The sequence below is a fragment of the Eumetopias jubatus genome, unplaced genomic scaffold (assembly GCF_037043125.1).
Source record: "Eumetopias jubatus isolate StellerSeaLion01/CBP00866 unplaced genomic scaffold, mEumJub1_p1.0 scaffold_13, whole genome shotgun sequence".
Classification (NCBI taxonomy): Eukaryota; Metazoa; Chordata; class Mammalia; order Carnivora; family Otariidae; genus Eumetopias; species Eumetopias jubatus.
In genome coordinates this window covers 16,369,179-16,386,159 of record NW_028274819.1, presented here as the reverse complement: position 1 = coordinate 16,386,159, position 16,981 = coordinate 16,369,179, and the positions used below count along the sequence as shown (strand labels likewise).

General features: G+C 39.2%; 1 protein-coding gene across 7 annotated transcripts in view; it reads left to right on the top strand.

The window, feature by feature from the left end:
- ATG13 (autophagy related 13) overlaps window positions 1-16,981 on the top strand; it is a 51,411-nt gene that overhangs the window by 21,938 nt on the left and 12,492 nt on the right. For all 7 annotated transcript variants that reach the window (XM_028111284.2, XM_028111286.2, XM_028111285.2 and 4 more), the window contains 9 exons: window positions 3,553-3,634; window positions 4,603-4,683; window positions 5,121-5,240; window positions 7,793-7,839; window positions 9,010-9,150; window positions 13,633-13,673; window positions 14,466-14,562; window positions 14,911-15,009; window positions 15,798-15,891. In XM_028111284.2, the coding sequence (XP_027967085.1) occupies window positions 3,566-3,634; window positions 4,603-4,683; window positions 5,121-5,240; window positions 7,793-7,839; window positions 9,010-9,150; window positions 13,633-13,673; window positions 14,466-14,562; window positions 14,911-15,009; window positions 15,798-15,891 (789 nt within the window). In that variant the 5' untranslated portion in view covers window positions 3,553-3,565. The remainder of the gene's footprint in view (window positions 1-3,552; window positions 3,635-4,602; window positions 4,684-5,120; window positions 5,241-7,792; window positions 7,840-9,009; window positions 9,151-13,632; window positions 13,674-14,465; window positions 14,563-14,910; window positions 15,010-15,797; window positions 15,892-16,981) is intronic.

Below are 16,981 nucleotides of genomic sequence, written 5' to 3'. Positions count from 1 at the left end.
AAACAACCCAAATGTTTATCTGCTTGGAATTTATAAATAGTTTGTGGTAGGGTCACCTAGGTGGCTCATTCGTTAAGCCTCTGCCTACGGCTCAGGTCATGATCCCAGGGTCCTGAGATCGAGCCCCGCATGGGGCTCCCTACTCTGTGGGAAGTCGGCTTCTCCCTCTCCCACTCCCCTTGCTTGTGTTCCCTCTCTCGCTGTCTGTGTGTGTGTGTGTCTCTCTCTGTCAAATAAATAAAAATTGTAAAAAAAAAAATAGTTGTGGTATATTCATAAAGTGGAGTGCTACCTAGCAATGAAAAAGAATAAAGTGCCACATGCAGCGTCATAAATGATTTTCACAGGCATGACTTGATTAAAGGAAGCTACCCACAAAAGAGCTAATACTGTTTGATTCCATTTATATAAATGGAATGATTTGTCAAAATAGATAAAACTGATCTATGATGATAGAGGTCAGAATAACGGTTACTTTTTAGTGCATTTACTGACTGAGGGCACACAAGGGAGCCCTCTAGATTATTGGAAATGTTCTGTAACTTGATCTGAATTGTGGTTATATGGTTGTATACAAACAAAATATCTTTTGAAATAGAAATGAAAACAATAAGATATTTATTGAGCTGTATACCCAAGATTTGTGCATTTTACTACATGTAAGTTATACCCCATTTTTATTTATTTTTATTTTTTATTTTTTTGTACCTTCAAATTTTTATTTAAATTCCAGTTAGTTAACATATAGTGTAATATTAGCTACAGGAGTAGAATTTAGTGATTCATCACTTATATATAACACCCAGTGCTCATCACAAGTGCCTTCTTTGATACTCATCACCCATTTAGCCCATCCCCCATCTACGTCTCCTCCAGCAACCCTCAGTTCGTTCTCTATAGTTCTGTTTTATGGTTTGCCTTGGTCTTTTTCCCCCATGTTCATCTGTTTCATTTCTTAAATTCTTCATGAGTGAAATCATATGGTATCGGTCTTTTTTTGACTGACTTATTTCACTTAGCATAATACACTCTAGTTCCAGCCACATCATTGCAAATGGCAAGATTTCATTCTTTTTTTTTTTTTCCCGTCAGAGAGAGAGAGAGCACAGCAGGGGTAGGGAAAGGGAGAAGCAGGCTCCCCCCTGAGCAAGGAGCCTGATGTGGTACTCGATCCCAGGACCCTGTGATCATGACCTGAGCCAAGGCAGACACCTAACCATCTGAGCCACCCAAGTGTCCCACAAGATTTCCTTCTTTTTGATGGCTGAGCAATATTCCATTGTGTGTGTGTGTGTGTGTGTGTGTGTGTACATCACAAGTTCTTTATCCATTAGGACATTTGGGCTCTTTCCATAATTTGGCTATTGTTGATAGTGCTGCTATAAACATTGGGGTGCATGTATCCCTTTGAATCAGTATTTTTGTATCTTTTGGGTGAACCCCTAGTAGTACAATTGCTGGATCATGGGGTAGTTCTATTTTTAACTTTTTGAGGAACCTCCATAGTGTTTTCAAGAGTGGCTGCAGCAATTTGCATTCCTACCAACAGTGTAAGAATGTTCCCCCTTCTCCACATTCTCACCAACACCTGTTAAGTTTTTTGTGTTGTTGATGTTAGCCATTATGACAGGTGTGAGGTAATATCTCATTGTAGGTTTGGTTTCTATTTCCTTGATGATGAGTGAAGTTGAGCAATTTTTCATGTGTCTGTTGGCCATCTGTATGTCTTCTTTGGAAAAATGTCTATTCATATCTTTTGCCCATTTCTTAACTGGATTATTTGTGTTTTGGGTGTTGAGTTTGATAAGTTCTTTATAGATTTTGGATACTAACCCTTTATCATATATGCCATTTGCAAATATCTTCTCCTATTCCTAGGTTGCCTTTTAGTTTTGATTTTTTCCTTTGTGATGCAGATTTTTATCTTGATGAAGTCCCAGTAGTTCATTTTTGCTTTTGTTTCCCTTGCCTCACCTCGCCTTACCTCGGGAGACATATCTAGTAAGAAGTTGCTATGGCTGATGTCAAAGAGGTTGCTGCCTATGTTCTCTAGGATTTTGATGGTTTCCTGTTTCACATTTAGGTCTTTCATCCATTTTGAATTTATTTTTGTGTATGGTATTATATCTCAATTTAAAAAATTTCCTGTTTCAACTGTCTTCTGTTTATATCTTTCCTTAAAACTAGCTTCCTGTTTATTGTTAACTGAAATCTTGTTAAACTTTTTGTAGTTGGTCCTTAAATCCCGTCAGCTCTTCCTTTAAAGTATCTCCCATCCATACTATTTCCAAACCATGACTGTACTAGAGTTTGAGCCTTGACCACAAGCCTGCATTATTGCCAAGGACTTAACTGGTCTCCCTGCTTTTCATACTCAAAACTGTTCTACAATATGTGAGCAAAGCTATCTTTCTAAAGCACCATTCAGATGATGCTAGCACTCTGATTGTGTTAATTCCTTTACTCAGAAGTCTTGAGGGAGCTCCCATTTCTGTTGTATTAGGTACAGATCAGGCTTGCATGCATTCAAGATTCTCATGATCTGGCCCCAACCAGCCATACTATTTCCCTATCCATACATAGTCCTTTAGAAAACTGGGATACTTAATAGTTCCAAATCCATTTTCTCTGTTGCTGATACTCTTTGTTCATGTTCTTCTCTCCCTAAATGCTTTATCTTCCTCATACCAGCCCTATCTGAAATCATTTCAACCTGAGGGGCTATGATGTGCTCCATGAAATCCATGGGATATAATCTGAGTTATAAGCAAACATTTCTATATATGTGCATTTTTCTAGAGAAAGGGCTTGTCTTGTTATCAGATTCTCAAAAGGGGTCCATGAATCCCCCAAAGTTAAATTGATTTAGTGCTCTTCTGAAGGAATACAAATGATCTCATTTTATGTTTTTTTAAGATTTTATTTATTTATTTGAGAGAGAGAGAGCAAGAGTGTGTGCCGGGGGTGGGAGGGCAGAGGGAGAAAAAAAAAATCCCTGGCAGACTCCCAGCTCTTGAGCCCAATACAGAGCTCAGTCTCACCACCCTAAGATCGTGACCTGAGCCAAAATCAAGAGTCCGACGCTTAACCGACTGAGCCACCCAGGTGCCCCTCATTTTATGTTTTAACAGAGTTTTTGTCTTGTTAAAATTTAGTCCTCACTATGGTGGGTAGTAGAACTATTTTTAATAGATAAGTTATATTTAAAGCTTAAAGTTTCAGTTGCAGGTAAAATGGCTTGTCTTCATCCATTATTTAGGTCCCTAGGTCTTTTCTTCTTTGTGTGTGTGTGTGTGTGTGTGTTAAGGAAATATTCTTTTATTTCCATTCCAGAATGGGAATTACATTTTACAGCCTAGATTTCAGTTCTTTGTGGTGAGCAATTTATTTTCCTCAAAAGATACTATCTTAATATTTTTCACTTTGGTATCTTAGGGGGAATTTTTTTTCCCTCCCACATGACTGTTTGCACAGCTAGACAGTACCATCTCTGTATGCTTTGAATTTAAAAGATATTAGTCACATTTTTCAACACTTTTTTTTCTCTTTTAGATTCCTATAGGCAATGGAAACTGATCTCAATTCCCAGGACAGAAAGGACCTGGACAAGTTTATTAAATTTTTTGCCCTCAAGGTAATTTATTCTCTTGAGCTCAGAACTGTTAGAAATAACTTCCGTGCTTCTCCCTTTTTGGAAATATAGAATAACAGCTTGCAGCTTGCCCATTTTAAGGAATACTTCTGTCTGTTGTAAACCAAACTGTGAAGTTTGGGGGCGGTACTGGGGGTGTAACTAAAAAGTAGCTTCCAATTTTCCACAGCTACTTGTTCAAAAAAAAATTTTTTTTTTGCAAGGCTGTTTGCAGAAATGTCAAACTATTATGCCAGGTTATTGGCACAGTATGTTCCCTTGGGGTGGGAACAAAGATTGTGAACTGGAATGGACAGCATTTTGGGCATCTTTCCCAAAGCATCAACTAACTCTGAAATGTCTAACTTCCATTTATTGTTCCTTTCTGGGTAAATGAGGAATTAAAACTGAATTTTGAATACCTTAGAAGTTATATTTTCTTAAATATAAAAATCATTTCCACCTCTATCACTCCTTCTTCTCATGATTGCCATGTAAAAAACAATCCATGCAGTAGATTCTGGTTGTAAAATTAGTTGGGAGACTTTTGCCATATGGGCCAAATGATATAAATAAGTGTGGAATCCTTGGTTTAAATCTACTATGATTACATAAGTGTACGGCAGTGAATATTTAAACCTACGGTTAGACTTGTCTTTATGAAAGTCAGAGCCACCATGTGCAAATTTCCTTCTGCCACGTGAGAATATTACAGATCCCAAGCCTTAAACTAAAATTCCTCTAATCAGTTGACATTATGCCCTCGGTAATATTTACAGTATTGTTTTTGTGTCTTGTTTTTTTTTAATATGTTCTTGAATTTTAAAATCCTATCCTTTCCTAAAGTGTTGTTATGATCATTGGCATCTTTTTAACCCTGCATTCAGAAGGTGTTAACCCTGATTGTGAGTCAAATCAATTTAAGACTGTTCATCTTTGATTTTTTTGTTTGTTTATTTCCTTTTTTTTAGACTGTCCAAGTGATTGTCCAGGCTCGACTTGGCGAGAAGATTTGTACTCGTTCATCTTCATCCCCAACGGGTTCAGATTGGGTAAAATTCCTGTTTTTTGTTAAGGCATGTTTGTCATAAGGAATCGTACATAGTGCAGTTGTAAAGAATACAATTTATAGTATTACTAAATCATAACATTAATATATCTAATTCCATTTGATTCATTCACTTGGAAAATATGTTCTTCATCGAATGTTCATCCTAGGTTTGATTCTCATCTTTCTTCTGCAATAGGTGAAACACTTAGTCTTTAGAAAAATACCTTGTTAACTAATCTTTATAATAAGTCATTAGCTCTTTCATCCTGAGTTTTGGGGCTTTGAATCAGGATATCTTTTCTGGGCAAGGGAGAAATGAATGAATGTCCTTAATTACTCAAGGCAATGCCTGCATTAGCCAGCATAACCATCTCACTGCTTTATGTTGCTGTGATGTTCCTTGTAAGTGTTTAACACAAAGTCCCTTTCGTTTTCTAGTTCAATTTAGCAATCAAAGACATCCCAGAGGTTACACATGAAGCAAAAAAGGCCCTGGCAGGACAGTTGCCTGCCGTTGGGAGATCGATGTGCGTGGAGATCTCACTCAAGACTTCTGAGGTAAGGCTATGGCCAGGATGGTGTCTTCATTTGGCATTCAAAGCTCTTCACACCCTGCTTCCACCTCAGCCTCATTCCTGCCTCTTCCCTCTCTGAGCGTAGTGCTCTCTGAGGAGGTCAGATTTTTGTACTTATCCTCCCAAACACTTGGAATAGGCTCTTTGTCCTCCTTATACATCAACTATATGTGAAATAGTTCTACTTATCCTTCAAGACTCATGTGCTCTTAAAAATTCACCCCCTTTCTAGGGGGAGAGGTAACTACCTTCTTTAGACTTACCATGTGCTTTGTTTACGTTGTTTCTAAAACATAACTTGATGTATTGTGATTTTTTTTTTTTAGATGTGTTGTTACTTATTTCACATCAGGATCAAGGCATATATTGTTACTTGTGTGTTTTTTTAATTTATTTCCACTAGAAGATTGTGAAGCTGCGTGATATAATAAAAGGCAGTTGGAGTTTGGAGCTATACAGACCCAAGTTCAGATCCCAGCTGAGTGACTTTGGCCAAATTACTTAATCCCACCCGCACCAACACCACCAAACTAGCATGACACTTCATAGTCTTGAAGGGTTTTATATTTTCTCATTTAATCCTTATTTGTAAAGTGCCTAACATAACTTATACGTGTTCCTGTTCATACTTTTCACTTTCATTCTGGAGGTCAGCAGTCATGTCACATCTTATTTATTTTTGTAGTTCTTCAAATTCTTTTTGAAATGAGGCAGGATATGAATAGATAATCATCTTTTGTGCCTGGTACATTGCCCGGGATGGCACATAGTATGTTCTTGATGAATTTTGTTGAATGAATGATGTCAGTACTTATTCCATGGAAACCTTAGCACCCCAAAATATAAAACTTCCTATTCTTCTTTATTGTATTGCCAGTTTATACTATGAATTATTTTCCTTAGTGATCCATAGGGAGTCCTAAAGGAATCCCTAGAAGAACTCTTTCCTTTCCCAGGTGAGATCTGAGTATAAAATGTTCCGATTGTCCTAGACAAACTGCACCAACTTGTCTTGGATACTTCCTACTATTCATCCTCCCTTGACTTGGGGGACCAGGGGGAATTCAAAATTTATCATGTCATTTAAAAATGACAGTATGATGGGGGCGCCTGGGTGGCTCAGTCGTTAAGTGTCTGCCTTCGGCTCAGGTCATAATCCCAGGGTCCTGGGATCGAGCCCGGCATCAGGCTCCCTGCTCCGCGGGAAGCCTGCTTCTCTCTCTCCCACTCCCCCTGCTTGTGTTCCCTCTCTCGCTGTGTCTCTCTCTGTCAAATAAATAAATAAAATCTTAAAATAAAAAGTGACAGTATGATGGGGACGCCTGGGTGGCTCAGTTGGTTAAGCGACTGCCTTTGGCTCAGGTCATGATCCTGGAGTCCTGGGATTGAGTCCCGCATCGGGCTCCCTGCTCAGCAGGGAGTCTCCTTCTCCCTCGGACCCTCCCCCCTCTCCTGTGCTCTCTCTCTCTCATTCTCTCTCTGAAATAAATAAAATCCCTATGATGAAAAAGATATATTAAGGATACACACTTAACTTTGATCTAGAACAAGTAAGTTCTATATTCCACAAACTAACCCAAGTTTACTCCAGAATCTAAAAGAATAGCCCTCTTCCAATTGATTGGTAATAAGGTTACTTGTGTTCAAAAGTATGACTACCCTTCTTACTAAGTGGCACATAGGAGTGTTACAGGGTTGAGGGATTCTGGCTTTAGTTTCTGTTTTTCTTTCCCACCCACTAGACTAAGTCTGTTCAGAGTACCAGAGAAAGACTGAACAGTTTGGCTAAAGACATTACACAGCTAAAAAGATTTTTAAGTGAGGAGCTTGTTAAGGTATTCCTTAACAGTGGGTGTCACCCAAAAATATCCCTTCTAGAATTGGAGGGAAAGGCTCTCTCCATCTGAAGTATTGGCCTTTCTGAAGAGCAGTTTGGATATACATAGCAAAAGTCTTAGAAGCATAAGTACTGTTTCATCTAACAATGCTAATTCTGGAAATTTGTCTTAAGAAATTAATTTAGGGTGAGAACAAAGTTTTAACCTCAAAGCTATTTATCACAATGTTGTTTGTAGTGGTGAAAAATTAGAAATGACCTATATGTCCACAGATTGGGAGACTGATCCATGAAATGATGGTCATATGGTAGAATACTATGCAACCATTAAAAGTGGTATAGAATTTTATAAGGAAAACTTAATGTTGTGTTTATTAATGAAAAAGTGATAAAAATAACATATATAGTATAATCTCACATTTAAAAAAAATCTTTTTAAGTTTATTTATTTATTTAGGTAATGTCTACATACAATGTGGGGCTTAACTCATGACCTCGAGATCAAGAGCTGCATGCTCTTCTGTCTGAACCAGCCAGGCACCCCTCACGTTATTTATTAAAGTGGCTGATTAGGATTATAAACGGATTTTTTTCTTTATTTATATTTTCCAGTATTTTTATAGTGACTGTATCATGCTTTATAATAAAAGAAATAATTAAAACAAAACTGAAATATTTTTCAATTGTCCCCTCTACAGGGAGATTCCATGGAGCTAGAGATTTGGTGTCTCGAAATGAATGAAAAGTAAGTGCTCTGTCTTAGGGTCCGTGGTTGTGGTAGCTGAGAATAAAGCAGATGACATCATGTGAAAAGCAGGGCTTCGTTATCAGTCATGGAGGGTGTTCTTCCCACTTAACAAAGCCAATAGGTCTTTGCTACAGTTTGCTTCATGCTTGGCTTCCAGCCCAGGCACAGAGATGACCTTCAGCGGGAGGGTCAGTCCAGAGAAACTTAGACGCCACAGGGAAAGGAGCAGAGAAAAGACTGAAAAGGATTTGTTGTTTTCCCAGAGTACAGATAGTTCTCTGATTAAATCCCTTGCGAGCTCTTGTAACATGACTGCTCTGTGTTGTCTGTTTTCTGTGTGGCAGACATCCAAAACGATTTCCCTTCACTACTTTTTACACGCTGTGTTGGTCATAGATTGGAAATGCATGCTATTTTCCTTCTCCATTTTCTTTCTTCAAGGCAGATTAGCTTACTTCCTGCCTGAAGCTTCACTTTTCAAGAATAGTATATAGGAGAACGGAGGAAATAGCAACACATCAAAAGAAAAATTTTAATAATAAATCTGTGAGGTGTGGGTATTATTTTTCTTTTCTAAGGAGAAAGCAATTGCCAGGTTATTATAGTCTAAAATTTTAGTACCAAACAGACTTTTCTCCAAATTTCCTATTAGATGTAGAGAGGTAGACAGCTCATAAGATACTATATTGAAATTGTTTGTACCTCCAGTAATATAATTGCAATGTTGAATTACTGTTTTTACGTGTGTAGCTTTATTTCTTAGCTAACAGCTTCAAAGCTAGAAAAATATTAGGTGCCTTTTGGTATCTATCTGCCTGGTTGTAGAGCACAAAAAAGTAAAACTTTTGCTTATCTCAATAATCTGTTGATAAACTGACAAAGAACTCTAATTACACTTTTAGTTCAGAACATGTTTTCATGATAAATTTAATCTTATGCAGTTCCCACACTTAATTTGCAGTTATCCCTGTTGACTGTAATACTCTGTGAAAGGTGTTATGTGGACTGCAAAGCAGGTTATATTCTATCAGAAGTCATGAATAATGCTAACCGATGAATCTCAGTCACTAGACAGAACATAACACCCCTCTATATCCATTGTGTTTCTGTTCTTGGTTCTATGTGAGTTGAGTAGGCGAATGCTGATAGTGTCTGTGTGCTCCGCAGGTGTGATAAAGAGATTAAAGTTTCCTACACGGTGTACAACAGACTGTCGCTGCTGCTGAAGTCCCTCCTTGCCATAACTAGGGTGACACCAGCTTACAGACTCTCCAGAAAACAGGGGCATGAATATGTCATATTGTACAGGTAAGCAGCATGGTGCTCGCCTCTCTGGTTCACTCATTAGCCTCATCGCTTTGCACATTGTCTGACTGGTAGATGGGTGTTCTGTGATTAATTTTGGACAGAAGGTTGGTAGGGTAGTTGATGCTATAGCTTTATTGTGATTGTCTATCCCTTCTCCTTTGTGATCCTCAACTTTCTAAAGGTACCAGGTTCTTTGTCCTTTTGTTCTGCGCAAGGTCATGATTCCTGTGGAATGGATTTGAGGTTGTACTGCTAGACGTCTCAAAGCTGAAAAAGGAGCTTAAGACTTTAAAAAACAGACTGTTCTGAGAAGATTTCATAGCCTTTTGTATTTCAGAATTAAATTAAAACTTGTCTAACAGACTGCTGATTCAATTTGTTTTTGATGAGTTGTCTGTGGATATAAAGAACTCGTCAGCGATTCTTTGAGTATTTTCCTTGGAGTAATTCACCTCAACACGTATTTATTGAGTGCCATTTTAATGCAAGCATTGTGCTAGGCCCAAAGAAGAACTGTACACAGGCCCTACCCTACAGGTATTTCTGATCTATTGGGGTGACCGTTTGGCACATGCATAATTATAATAAAAAGCAGGATTGGAAAACTACATAACAGTATCAGGAGAAAAGTACTGGGAGAACACAGGGAGGGAAAGTTTGTTCTGGGTCGGAGAAACCAGACAGACTTCCTGGAGGAAGTGGCATTCAAGCTAGACCTTGAGGCAGAGAGAATTTCAGCTTGTAGAAGTAAGGGAGAATGATCATTCCAGGTGGGGAGTGCAACAGATGGCAAGGCATAGAAGGGGGAACAGGATATGAGCCGTGCTCGGTTTGTTAGATGGACCCTAGTGGTGGTGTAGAGGATAAGCAGGAAGGTGCGAGAGCAGAGTGTGGTAAGCCAGGAGTTCCCAGATGACCCAACACTCTTCACATTAGTGCTGAGCTACTGGTTTCAGCCTTTGGCTTACATGTATAGAGCTGATTGTGAGGAGAAATTAATACAGCGGGATGGAAGGACTAAGAATTAGAGACGAAACCAGTTATGCTGAAACAATCTACTACTACCTGAGAATAGTTACGGAGTCATTCCTTAATTTCTTTAGCAATAATCTAGCAGCCTCACCCATGTTTATTTTTCCAAGTATTTAAAATATTTTTGTTGTCTTCTCTGTAGTCTTTGGGTTTCAAGTTGAGTATTCCATTTGAAAATTACTAGACCTTTATTCAAACATAACAAAAGAGGGACACCTGAGTGGCTCAGTCAGTTAAGCATCTGCCTTTGGTTTGGGTCATGGTCCCAGGGTCCTTGGATCGAGTCCCACATCGGGCTCTCTGCTGAGTGGGGAGCCTGCTTCTCCCTCTGCCTGCTGCTCCCCCTGCTTGTGCTCGTGCGCTATCTCTCTCTCTGACAAATAAAGAAATAAAATCTTTAAAAATATATGTATATAACAAAAGATTGCTTATAACTCTTCTCATTTACCTATGCTAAGCCCCATTCATTTTGGTTCTTTTGTAACTATCCATACTACACTACTAGTCATCAGCTTAGTAAACTAGGACTCAGTCCTTTTCATTACCAGTGTTTAAAGCTTTCCTTTCTTCTGTATCTCTGGAGTAATGCAGTATTTATTGCTCACTGTTTATCATTTAGGAGTGCTTTTGGATACAAATAATATGGCTTAAACCATAGAGAAGTGGGTGATCTCAGAAGTAGATTTGGCTTTTTTCCCCCCTTTTTTATACTATTGTTTTTTTTTTTTTAAGATTTTATTTATTTATTTGTCAGAGAGAGAGAGAGAGAGCGCACAAGCCAGGGGGAGGGGCAGAGGGAGAGGAAGAAGCAGACTCCCTGCCGAGCAGGGAGCCCGATGTGGGACTCAATCCCAGGACCCTGGGATCATGACCTGAGCCGAAGGCAGACGCTTAACTGACTGAGCCACCCAGGTGCCCCTATACTATTGTTAACAGGTTAATAGTAGAGCCTTATACCATTAAAGAACAGCCTTCTGGGTTTTTTTTTTTTAAGTATATTATCATTTTTCCCCTGGCCTTGTAGATTTAATCATGTCACTATAGAATTACATCATTATAAAAATTCATTGTGAATTCGTTGTTCATTAAGACTGAATTAAAGTTAACTGTCATCTACTATCTGTGAAGAAAACTTTTGCTTAGCACCTGAATGGCCTAAAGGATATAGCCAAGAAGGTGGTTAGATAATTAGGTTATTTTAAGCACTATATGAATTACCAGTATTCAAATGAGTACTGAGCTTTTTATTTAAAATAAAAAAGATTATTTATTTGAGAGAGAGCAAGCACGAGCAGGGGGAAGAGCAGAGGGAGAGGGAGAGACAAGCAGACTCCCCACTGAGCGGGGAGCCCAACACGGGGCTCGATTCCAGGACCCCAACATCACGACCTGAGCCAAAATCAAGAGTTGGATGCTCAACTGGCTGAGCCACCAAAGGTTGCTAGCAAAATGTCTTTTGGCAACTTTTTATCGACATCATTCCTGTGTTATTTTATGGCAGAAGTCAGTAAACTATGGCCAGCAGACCATCTGCTTGTTTTTATAAATAAAGTCATCTTATTTTATTATTTTTTTAAGTTTATTTTTTTTAGTAATCTCTACATTCAGCATGGGGCTGGAACGCATGACCCCGAGATCAAGAGTCTCACACTCTCCTGAATGAGCCAGCCAGGAGCCCCTAAGTGAAGTTATTTTAGAACACAGCCACCCCCTTCATTTGTGTATCATCAGTGGTACTTTTGCAGGACAACAGCAAAGCCGAGTAGTTTGCCTCAGACTGTATGGCCTGCAAGCCTGAAATATCTGATCTTTTTAACAAAAATTTGCTGACCCCTGCTTTATGGTGTCTGTCCCTTTCGTGCATGTATTATAATTTGTGAGACCTAGGCTTCATATTTACCCTGAATTTCATCCCTAGCTTATTCCTACCTCATGCTTGACACCTAACCGTAGGGCTTTGTACATTGTTGGAGCTTCGTTTTTAATTGAACAAAGCCATGTATGTGTTTAATTTTTAACCATATTACTAGAAAAGTATAATAATGTTTTGTAGTGTAGTTTGTAATGTTTTATAGTTCAGACCTATAGCTAATATAGACTGCCCTTCCCAAAGAAATTCAGAGAAGAGTTCTGCTATGCTTATATTTTTGTATTTTCAGAATAGTCTTATGTAATTCTTCTATTAATGGAAAAGATTTTCGAATTTCTTAAGCAGTTTACTTTGGAATGACTTGTGACAAGCATGGAGAGCTCCCCTTAATTGAAGACCACTGTCAAAATCTGATACCTTCTATTGCATATTTGAAAGTTGCCATGTAACACCCAGTGCTCATCACGAGTGCCCTCCTTAATGCCCATCACCCATTTAACCCATCCCCCACTTACCGCCCTTCGAGCAACCTGCAGTGTATTCTCTGTAGTTAAGAGTCTCTTATGATATGCCTACCTCTCTGTTTTTATCTTATTTTATTTTTCCTTCCCTTCCCCTATGTTCATCTGTTTTGTTTCTTAAATTCCACATATGAGTGAAATCATATGGTATTTGTCTTTCTCTGACTGACTTCTTTCACTTAGCACATTATACTCTAGTTCCATTCATGTCATTGCAAATGGCAAGATTTCATTGTTTTTGATGGTTGAGTAATATTCCATATATATAAGGAATATATAATGGAAATAAATATATATATCACATTTTCTTTATTCATTTATCAGCTGATGGACATGTGGGCTCTTTCCATAATTTGGCTATCGTTGATAGTGGTGCTATAAGCATTGGGGTGCATGTGCCCCTTTGAATCAGTATTTTTGTATCCTTTGGATAAAATAACTAGTAGAACAATTGCTGGGTTGTACAGTAGTTCTATTTTTAACTTTTTGAGGAACCTCCATAATGTTCTCCGGAGTGGCTGCTCCAGTTTGCATTCCCACTAACAGTGTAAGAGGGTTCCCCTTAAGAAAGGAGATCTTAAATGTTCTAATCCCAAGAAAAAAACATTTTGTATATATTATGATGAATGTTAACTGGACATACTGTGATGATCAATTTGTAATATAAACAAATACTGAATCTTGTTGTACATCTGAAACTAATCTTGTTTGGTGAACATACCTCAAAAAAAAAATTTAGTACTAATAGTGGTTTGAGATCTTTTTGCCAATCTTATTTCTAGATTCTTTATTCCCCAGGAAGTATACTTTAAAAATACATTGCAGGAGCAGGAAGAAGAAACTAAAATTACAGACTCCACTTAATTATTATTTTCCTTACTTCTTAACCAATTCTTTCCATATACATCCCTATGCCTGCAGCTTAATTGAAGGAGTGACATTATTGCTCCATTAGGAGAGGTGTTCATGCAGATGAGAAAGGAAGGGTTTGTTTTGTTTGTTTTGGCTATAGAGGCCCTTAGAATAAAGAATCATTTATTTTTTTCTTTCTTTCCTAAGGATATATTTTGGGGAAGTTCAGCTGAATGGCTTAGGAGAAGGTATGTATCAAGGTTGAAAAGCATTTGTAGTGTTAAGAGCCTTCCTGACTTCAGAGTTGGGCTTGGGATGCTGCCTGTCATAATATGTAGCTTATGATTTTAATACGTGTGATACAAGTAAGGAAAAGACCGGTGGGTGGTCCAAAGAGCTGCCAGGGAATGACTGAATAATTTTACCCAGAGTTCTAGTAACTCAGTATTCTTTCTTATTCTTTATACCATTGTCTGTTTTCCTAATTTTCTATAATGAGCATGTTAAATGATTCTGATGAGCATAAGCAATTTTGGAAATTGGACATGAAACCAAGAAAACCAGGAAAGCTTTGTTGGAAATACCGCCTGCAAGGCCCTGGCTCTTTTCTATACTTAGTTCTGGGGGGCAGCATGAGGAGAAGTGCAGTCACTTCTGCACCTACATAAACCGAGGGCTTCATGTGATAAAGCCCCAGGGCCCCTTTCCTGTCCTACTGGGCATGTGACACATTTGGGCCGGGTTGGTTAGGACTTGCTCAGACTTTAGGACTAACAGTTTGTTTTGCCTCTTTGAAGGTAGGTTTATCTGGAAATAGAATTCTGTTTTCCCTTCCAATACTAGGTCAATATAAAATAAATCAAAAGAAAAAATATATACACACACACATAAACATATATGAAATTGAGGCTGCTGCACTCATGGTGTGAAATAGATAAAGCCAGAGATTGTATGATAGGTTGCATGATTCAGGGAAAGCCAGACTAGAGACAATGTCTGTGTTCTCTGGGGAAAAGCTAATTGTGTATTTCTTCTCCTAGGTTTTCAGACAGTTCGTGTTGGGACAGTAGGCACCCCTGTGGGCACCATCACTCTTTCTTGTGCTTACAGAATTAACTTGGCATTTATGTCTACCAGGTGAGGAAAGAACCTTGGAATCCAAAAGAACTCTTCCAAAGATGAATTCAAGATATTAAAGTTTGTTTTTCCCTCAAACTCTGTGGCTAAGCTTATAGTTCAGCTTTGCCATTGCTGAAATCAGTCCCCTTCTGGAAAATAAACTCAGAGAGAGAGCCCTGTTTCCAGATGGGAGAATCTGAGTGTCTCAGAGCCATCAATGTAGAGTTGTGGTTTATATTTAGGGATGAAATAGTTAAGACTCTAGTGGTACCTGCCAATAGATATAAGGTGAGGGGTCGTCTGAAGACTTCAGGGGGGCTGACAAGGCATTCTAACAAATATTGCAATCTGCTTATTGCATTACAGGCAATTTGAGAGGACGCCACCTATCATGGGGATTATCATTGATCACTTTGTGGACCGTCCCTATCCCAGCTCCTCACCCATGCACCCCTGTAATTACAGGTGAGGAATGTGTAGGGGCTTTCCCAAACTGCAGCTAGGGAGAGGCCTTCATCTTGTACATAGAGCACCTTTCTCAGCACTCACCAGTGGGCAGGGGACAGTGATAGAGACCCCACATGGAGGGAAATGGAGTGGTTAGCTTCCTTTCTTCTGCTACCTGTAAGGTACACCAAGCCTTGGAATATACAGACTGTCTCAGAAAATTCTTGGACATTTTGGATCTTGATGGCAGTGATTTGACTTTCGATTTCATTTTACTTAGAGACTACAAGAGTGGCAGTAATTAACAGCATGTCCTTCACAAATGAAATGGTTTTCTGGTGACCATTGGCACAGTTTAGTTAGAGATTAGAATCAAATGTCTTCAGGCCAAGATCCCAGAAAACAGAGGTCAGAACAGATGTGTGTCAGGAAGGGTACTGCCTTTACGGGAAGGACTTTTGAAGTTGGATGGGGTCATCTTTGGAGTCTGGATTTTTGTTTCACTGCATCTCTTTTGCTGACAGTTCTTTAGTCCCAACACTGGCCAGGCTTAAGAAAATATTCTCAAATCATATGTCAGGTAGGATGTTTGGGTTAAAAATAAAAGTCTTGGTCAACCTCTAGATGTTGTTCTCTGGGGTATGTTTGACATTATCGAGGACTCAACATGCTTCTTTTGCCATACTGAGCTCTGCCTGAAACAGCTCTTGTCACAATTTGCATCCTTATCTAACCTCCCTCTGTATCCTTTCTGAAATCGACTGCCGTCACTATAAAATTCATGATTTATTTTCCCCCCATCATAGAACCGCTGGTGAGGACACTGGAGTAACATATCCTTCTGTGGAAGATTCTCAAGAAGTGTGTACCACCTCTTTTTCCACCTCCCCTCCGTCTCAGGTAGGGGGAAACAGGTTCGGGGGGGGCGTGGCTATAGTTATTTGGTATATATATGGGCATGAAATGGTGTCAGAATTTAGATACAGTCGGGGCGCCTGGGTGGCTCAGTCGTTAAGCGTCTGCCTTCGGCTCAGGTCATGATCCCAGGGTCCTGGGATCGAGCCCTGCATCGGGGGGTGCTCAGCAGGAAGCCTACTTCTCCCTCTCCCACTCCCCCTGCTTGTGTTCCCTCTCTCGCCGTGTCTCTCTCTGTCAAATAAATAAATAAAATCTTCAAAAAAAATTAAAAAAAAGAATTTAGATACAATCTCTTTTGCTGGTCCTGGTGATTGTTTCCAGGGGGCTATTTTGAGGGGTGAAGAGGAGCCTTCTTATCCAGCAGGTAATATTGCAATGTTTCTAATCTGTAACCATGACCTTTTTTTTTTTTTTAAGATTGTATTATTTATTTGAGAGAGCATGCTCATGTACATGCAAGCAGGGGCAGAGCGGGGAGGGAGAGGGAGAGAGAATCTGAAGCAGACTGTTTTGAGTGCAAAGCCCAACACAGGGCTTGATCCCACAACCCTGACTGAGATCGTGACCTGAGCCGAACCAAGAGTCTGAGGCTTAACCGACGGAGCCACCCAGGCGCCCCTCTAGCCTGTAACTATTCTTAACCCACAAGATTACATGTAGCTTTTACATTCCTAGAGACATCTTAAAATTCCCTAGAATATGAATCACAGAATTCCAAATGCATTGTGATACCAGAGAGGTATTCTACCCTACTCTTGTTAATTTGGTAGCTACTTCAGTTTTCAAGTGGTAAATATGGTTCCTAATCATGGAAGGAGCACAAAAGGAACCAATAATTATTGAGCATAGAATGCCAGTAAGAAACCAGCCGTGCAGTTTCTCCTCATAGTTGACACAGATTTCTGGCTATCTGCATTCTTTATCTGACCATTTTTAACCATTAACTTTTCCACTTGAGTCCATCTCCAGTGTCAAACCCAGTTTCAGTGAAACACAGGCTCCATACAAGGTTCCCAGCTTGCCAAGCACACCCACCTGTGTGGCCTTGTTGTGTAATGTCCACGGTACCAAG